The 7,412-nt window shown below is 45.9% G+C and overlaps 2 protein-coding genes across 2 annotated transcripts in view; one reads left to right on the top strand and one right to left on the bottom strand.

Moving 5' to 3' along the window:
* Nucleotides 1-336: 336 nt before the first annotated feature.
* LOC147985947 (uncharacterized) lies at nucleotides 337-1,029 on the bottom strand. Its single transcript, XM_087544385.1, has one exon. The coding sequence runs from the start codon at nucleotides 1,027-1,029 to the stop codon at nucleotides 547-549; it is 483 nt and encodes a 160-aa protein (XP_087400511.1). The 3' UTR covers nucleotides 337-546.
* A 6,064-nt stretch (nucleotides 1,030-7,093) lies between these two features.
* Nucleotides 7,094-7,412, top strand: part of LOC147985946 (uncharacterized) — a 770-nt gene continuing 451 nt past the window's right edge. The window contains exon 1 of the mRNA XM_087544384.1: nucleotides 7,094-7,412. This exon is cut by the window's right edge and continues 451 nt beyond it. Within this exon, the coding sequence (XP_087400510.1) occupies nucleotides 7,109-7,412 (304 nt within the window). The 5' untranslated portion in view covers nucleotides 7,094-7,108.

Below are 7,412 nucleotides of genomic sequence, written 5' to 3'. Positions count from 1 at the left end.
AGCTGACTTGAAAAAAAAAAGTGGTACACCCCTCAGAGATATAGGGACCGCCATGCTCGTCCACTTTCTTGATAAACGACTCGATGCATTTTCTCTTCCTTGCCGCTGAGACTGAGACATATCAAAAAGATCTATTACTAAAAGGAGATTGGGATCATCCTGTGGTTACCGGATGATGGGAATAACTAAGCATAAATATGGAAATGAGCACGAAATGTCTATAAATGAATTTTCTCATTATTCGTTATTTCCGGGTCTTTTCGTTGCATTCACTTACAACAAGAAACAACCACCAGCGTTTGGTGCAGCACTTGCATTTTGGTGCATTCTTCTTCCTTTCCTTGGTCTTTCGTTCCGTCATATTCCAAATAACTTATCTAATTACAACGTATTAACCGCTAATGCACCTTTTTTTTATCAAATCTCAGGGACATGGTCTAATCATGAGGGTAGTATTTTATCATGGTGTTGGATCCCAAGTTTTTATGGATTCCTTTTTTGTTACCGGGGTCAACCCCAAAGCCATAATGTCTCAAAACGAAGAGGCTATAGAGAAACTTTTATTTTTTCCTTTGTCTCGAACTTCGTGAAGAACTCCATTCTATCTCTCCAACAAAAAAGTCGGGCTGCGCCCCAGTTGTACACTCCCTTCGTTCGGAGAACCCTTGTTGATTCTGAACTTCGTTCGCAAAGTAAGCGTCCTTTTAACGGGCCAGCCCTTTTTAATGCGCCGCTTGACCCTGTTTTGAAAATGAGCTTTGCTCTTCTGGGCGCTGGGCACTCCCGTGGTTCGCGAGAAGGAAAAAGGACTAATCTTTTGTTACATCTGGCACGAGATGAAAAAGAGAGAGCTTCGTCTATCGATGAACAGCAGATTGACGGAGCTCTTGGCATTGCTTTGTTTTTCTCTCCTTTCCTATCAGCGAGTTCCGATCCTTTTGTTCGAAATTTCTTCGTTCGTACCGAACCGCTTGCAGAATCAAATCCAGTTCCACAAGATCCTATATCAGCTATACATCCTCCTTGCATTTATGCCGGAGATGTCGCCAGTGCTATGGGCTTTGGGTTATGTAGATCAAAAATGATGAATGGGATTGTGGCACTCCACTCGCCGCCAATGCGGAAGGATGCCGCCGAAAAGAATGGAACGCTGCTTCGCTCTGCTGGATGCGTCGGATCCCATATAAGAAGCTCGCTCTTTACCCGATCATTCAAACATTTTGTGGGCGGCGCGCCTGCTCTATTGTTGCGTAGCAATAGAAGCCTGCTCATGCTGCTTCGGCGGCGCTTTTTCGCCTTCTCTTCGCTCTGGACAGGAGCGCTAATGGACACGGGGAGGGAGCAGGCGAAGCGTGTCGTTCGTAATGGAAAGAAAGACACCACTACTTCGCCTCTTTGTTGGACCGCCGGCGCGAACACGGTGGTCTCTGACCAGGACCAGGAACCAATTCGAATTTGGATCTTGACATGTCGGTTGTTTTTAACCGTAGGCATCTCGCCAGGAAGTTGGTGGGCTCATCATGAATTAGGTCGGGGTGGCTGGTGGTTTCGGGATCCCGTAGAAAATGCGTCTTTTATGCCTCGGGTATTAGCCACAGCTCGTATTCATTCAGTAATTCTACCCCTTCTTCATTCTTGGACCTCGCTTCTGAATATTTTGACTCTTCCATGCTGTGTCTTAGGAACCTTTTCAATACGGTCCGGATTGCTAGCTCCCGTTCATAGTTCCGCTACAGACGATACACGAGGAAGATTTTTATGGCGGTTCTTCCTTCTAATTACAGGCATATCTATGACTCTTTTTTACCAGATGAAGCAGGAGGCATCGGTCCGTAGAACCTATAAAAAAGAGATGGTTGTGGCGCGAAGTACTCTTGTGCACCTACGTCACTCGGCTCGCGCGCAACCCCGCCCCGTTATGTTATGTTATGGAAGAATTTAGCTTCTTGCTGGGCTGGTTATTCAGAGCCAGCAACTGGCTGCCGGATTTCGTCCCGTCCGTAGCGCTTCGGAAGTCACTCTGGCGTGGCGCTGCTGGATACTTCTGATCAATAGGAATAGGAGGAAAAAAAAGCTTATGATGAGCATCTATTGGAGTCGATCATTTCCAAGATCTAATTCTAGTTTCTTATTATGTAGTGGAAACGCCTCACAATCTTCAGTTTTACGCTTACGCTTAAGGGAAGAAATGTTCTTGGTGGATGCAGGCCCTGGTACCCCCAAAATTTGTATGCAAGATGAGCTTACAGGACTGCCAATCAAGCGAGCCACCAGGTTTGAGAATAAGGTGGGATCCAAGAATGTAGTGGCTGGTGAATCACTGATCAAAAAGCAGATTTTTGAGAGATTCTTCATCGATCTAGTGGCCGGTGAATCACTGATCAAAGAGCGAGCAGCCGCCAGGTTTAATGATTTTGTGGGATCCCTGGATGTAGCGGCTGGCGAACCGCTTCTTCTTCCACAAAGATTCAGACAAAACCGAGCTTGGATAGAACTGAAGAAGATTTGGCGAACGAAGAAAAAGGTAAAAGGGTTTATTATAAAAAAAATCAAAGGAGGTTATTCAGTAGCCATCGCGGGTTTCATTACTTTTCTTCCATTCAAAAAAGCTCTTCTAAAAAAAAGGATAGCGAATGATCGATTCACCATTGATAGCATTAACCCTAAAAGGAGGGATATTGTGATAATAGCGGCAGATCAAACAAGAACTTGATGAAAAGATAGAAAAAAATTATGAAAAATCCGAAGCCCACCTTAATCCATTTTGTTGAGGATCTTGCACTTATTCTGGCCCTATATTTACATAGCCAAGAAAGGCTCTGGCGATCATGCGTGACTGGCCAGCAAGAAGACTTCGACTAGGGAGACGAAGAATGGAATTGAAGAAGGCAGCATAGTCTAAGATAACAGAATGGAACACCAACCAACAAGTAAGTGGTGGATTTGGATGGAGTCTCGCAGAAGAAGAGTACGCGCGCTAGCGCGCCCCAAGACGTCAGTCCTTTTTCTGCTTGCTGGCCAAGGTCAGTTTACTGAATCCCCCTTCCAAACACCAACCCAATCTCCATTCCTTGATGAGAAATGAGCAAGACCATATGTTTCTCAAAAATATAGCCCCTATATAAACCTAGCCCTTACTACCCGAACTTCTTACCTTCAAATAGGACTAACTGCCCGAACCCGCTTGCTTATCTTCTACGATCTAATTAAGTTAAGCAGTGGTTATTTTTTTTAAGTGACTAGAACTTCTATCAACTACTATTCTAGCACCCAGCTGTGCCATGTGTTTATTCTATTCTATTCTATTCTTCAGGTATTCCTTTGAATAACTCATCTTTTCAGGTAAGACAATTTGAAGATCTTCTTAGTCAGCCTATCTGTATTCTTATCCTCTAGTGCGGATCCAATCAGATTTTATAAAGCCAAGGCCTGACATCCATTGTGGGGATCATCTTTTATCGGGAGACATGGCCTGGTGGTTTCTGATCGAGATTCCTAATCAATAGGGCGAAGAGCTCTTCGCATGATCTGGTCCTACCTTTTGTCTACGCTATTTTTTTGTCCCTTCTCAGCTGTTGTCCTTACTCCGGATAAATTGGAACACATTGATTCCGTTCGTTCCTGCCCTTCGCTTCAGGCCATAGTGCTTCTGAATTATTTCTATACCCCTTTGATGATGCAGCCTCTGACTCTCGTGGGTAAACTCCTACTTGATTAGTTAGAACTTCTCTGTCTCAACTCGTGGACCTATCTATCTTCTTCTTTTTAAGAGATAGGGGTTTGCTATTCTCACGGATTGCTCATATTTATTTACCCCATTGAATAGTTTTTGCCTTGTTTCAGCCCTTCCTTCATCTGAACCTTCCAAGTACTAATCTATCTTTATGGGGAAGACCCTTCATCTGACCTCCGGGCTACCCTGTCAATTGTAAAAAGTAGTTGAGTCGTGTCTCGCAGGAGCAAAAAGAGTGAAATGAGGACGTAAGCCCCCTAGGTCTTCCTCTTCCTTCTAAACTAATTGCTTTCGCTTGACTCTTCCAGTAAAAAAGTATACTGAGTGGTTGAAGGAAAGCGAAAAGGAATGGCTTTTTCATGTACCAGATCCGGTGAGCCAGACATCAAGCAAAAATGGACATACAATCAAAGAGTAAGGAGCAGTTATTTGCAATGACGGGTGGATTGGTCAGAGCTGCAAGGAGAGACTCGGTTATGGCGCGATAAAGAGCTTGCTTCAATGCTCGGATTCAGGTAGAAAGTAAGAGCAGTAGCATATTCATAGGAGAGCTTTGTACTTGAAATTAGTAGTCCCGGTAGTTGGAAAAAAGCTCTGAATACAGATTCAAAGCATCAAGATAGGTAGTCCTATCATTAGTTGGCCAGTCATAGCAATTTAAGTAGAAAGCTTGCTTCGGGATCAGATCATTCAACTAAAGCTGTCAGGCCGGGTAGGCTTTGAGGAACATTGGGGGTTCCTTATGTTGTGACTGAGCAGATATGTCTATTGTGCCCGGCAAAAACAGATTTGCAAGGAGTTTGCCAAAGGCTTTCTCATTCGGAAAAAAACAATTTCAAGTATATTTCCCTTCTCCATTCTCTGCTCGGATGATTGCCGCTTGTGTGAATTTCATTGCTGTGGGTCCCGTGTGTGCTCGAATAAGATTGTTTTAGGATTCTATTTAGTTGAATTTCTTGACTCCGCGGTGCTGGTTATCGAGTTTATGGCGCCGCCGACCATCCAAAAAGTCAAACATGGCGTCGGCATTTACTTATTATGCTCTCTTCTAATAGTGGTCCCTTGGTATTCAGGTTGTAAAATCCTGATAGGAAAGTCGACTGTTATACCTTGTTTTTGTAATGGCCTATCTTCTTTAAAAAGCCGAAAGATAAGGATTTCGCAAAACTTTTGCGTTCCTTTTTCTTTGAAAAGAAAACCTTACCATTTTTGGGCCGCTGTTACCATTTCCATTTCCTGAACCTAAACCTAACTAATACTTAGTTGTTTCCATTTCCTCATCTGGTGATAGATCCTCATCTTCTTCTGGCTCAAATCCCTTTTTCATATCCAGGGCAGGCTTTAGGTACGCTTTAGTTTGAAATCATTAAAGATATGCTCGACCTCGTTTATGTCCATGGTATCATCGTACGTACCTTCTACTATCAACCAGATGAGATAGGGCTTTGAAAGGTCAGAGTCAGTCTCCTCTTTTTCTTTTAGGTCGTTTAGCAGTTCCCCAACCAGCTTTCTCCCCGAGAAAGCCTTCCTGAGATTCAAAGAAAAAGGTTTGAAGGTTGATCTCTGGGATCAGTGATAGTTCGGAACCAGCAAAGGGAGGCTGAAAAGCCGTAGTGCTAACGCACGCCCTGTAGTTTTGAAGCTAAAAAGACAGCAGCGAGCTCCGCGTCGAAAAGCGAAGCGAGCCGCGCTAGCGCGCTACTCTTCCTTTATGAGCGAGACTCTATCCAGATCTACTGATCTAAGAACTCCGCGAGCGAACTGAGCGAGCCATGAGGCGCCTATCGGCAAGGCTTGGAAAAGCCTTAAGTTTAGGCTCCCTTCCTTCACTGAACTGATTCACCCGGGTCCAAACCTGCTGAGCTAGCTAATTTTTCCTTTACGAGATCTCGGCTCTTCGGAATGATTGGAGAGAGCCCCGCCTCCTCTTGGTTGGTGCCGGGCCCGAGAGTGATGGGACTACTTCCTTAAAGAGCCTTTCGTTCGGGCCGGCAGGAGGGGCCCTGATCTATCAATTGAGGGAGCAAAAAACAGGCTTTGCTCCCCCTTTTTTAAATGAAGAAAGAAAGAAGGGTCGAAGTTTAGACCGCTCACAGTAGTTCTACCCATAGAAAAGATCATGAAAGAGGCGATCAGAATGGTACCCGAATCCATTTACGATCCCGAGTTTCCAGACACATCGCACTTCCGCTCGGGTCGAGGCTGCCACTCGGCCCTCAGACGGATCAAAGAAGAGTGGGGAACCTCTCGCTGGTTTTTGGAATTCGACATCAGGAAGTGTTTTCACACCATCGACCGACATCGATTCATCTCAATCTTGAAGGAAGAGATCGACGATTCCAAGTTCTTTTACCCCACTCAGAAAAAGTTTTCCGCCGGACGACTCGTAGGGGGTGAGAAGGGCCCTGACTCCATCCCAAACAGTGTACTACTATCGGCCCTACCAGGCAATATCTACCTACACAAGCTCGATCAGGAGATAGGGAGGATCCGGCAGAAGCACGAAATTCCTCTTGTAGTGAAAATAAGATCGGTTCTATTAAGAATAGGTCGTCGTATTGATGACCAAGAAAAGTATGGAAAAGAAGCAAGCTTCAACGCTCCCCAAGACAACAGAGCCCTCATAGTGGGGAGGGTAAAGAGCATCCAACGCAAAGCGACCTTTCATTCCCTTGTTTCGTCGTGGCACACCCCCCCCCCCCCACAAGCACCCCCAGGCGAAGGGGAGACCAGAAAACGCCTTTCGTTTTCCCCCCTTCAGTGGCCCTAGCCGCCTTCCTTAACAAGCCCTCGAGCCTCCTTTGCGCCGCCTTCCTCATAGAAGCCGCTGGGTTGACCCCGAAGGTCGAATTCAATGGTAGAGAAGGCTTTAATAAGAATTTGGCCATGAGAGACCTTCTTAAGTATTGCAAAAGAAGGGGCCTGCTGATAGAGCTGGGCGGGGAGGCGATACTAGTTATCAGGTCAGAGAGAGGCCTGGCCCGTAAGCTGGCCCCCTTTAAAAGCCATTCCTTATTAATAAGGATTTGTTACGCGCGATATGCCGACGACTTACTACTGGGAATCGTGGGTGCCGTATTTCTTCTCATAGAAATACAAAAACGTATCACCCACTTCCTACAATCCGGTCTGAACCTTTGGGTAGGCTCCGCAGGATCAACAACCATAGCTGCACGGAGTACGGTAGAATTCCCCGGTACGGTCATTCGGGAAGTCCCCCCGAGGACGACTCCCATACAATTCTTGTGAGAGCTGGAGAAGCGTCTACGGGTAAAGCACCGTATCCATATAACTGCCTGCCACCTACGCTCCGCCATCCATTCCAAGTTTAGGGACCTAGGTTATAGTATCCCTATCAAAGAGCTGACGAAGGGGATGAGCGAAAGAGGTCGTCTACTGGACGCGGTTCAACTAGCGGAGACTCTTGGAAAAGATGGACTAAAAAGTCCCCAAGTTAGCGTATTATGGGGGACCGTCAAGCACATCCGGCAAAGATCGAGGGGGATCTCGTTGTTGCATAGCTCAGGTCAGAGCAAGGTGCCATCAGGCGTTCAACAGGCAGTCTCACGATCGGGCATGAGTGTCCTGAAGAAGAAATTGTATACTCCCTTTGGTCGGAAGGCGGCGGGGGAAGGAAGGGGACACTGGGCGGGATCTTTCAGCAGCGAATTCCCCATAC

This window comes from Triticum urartu, chromosome 2A, assembly GCF_056163025.1.
Source record: "Triticum urartu cultivar PI428250 chromosome 2A, HENAU_Tu73, whole genome shotgun sequence".
NCBI lineage: Eukaryota > Viridiplantae > Streptophyta > Magnoliopsida > Poales > Poaceae > Triticum > Triticum urartu.
The sequence above is the reverse complement of the archived record's forward strand: the minus strand, read 5'-3'. Positions and strand labels throughout refer to the sequence as shown.

Coding starts and splice junctions, on each gene's coding strand:
- LOC147985947 (XM_087544385.1), bottom strand. CDS start 1,029: ATGCAAGGAGGATGTATAGCTGATATAGGATCTTGTGGAACTGGATTT.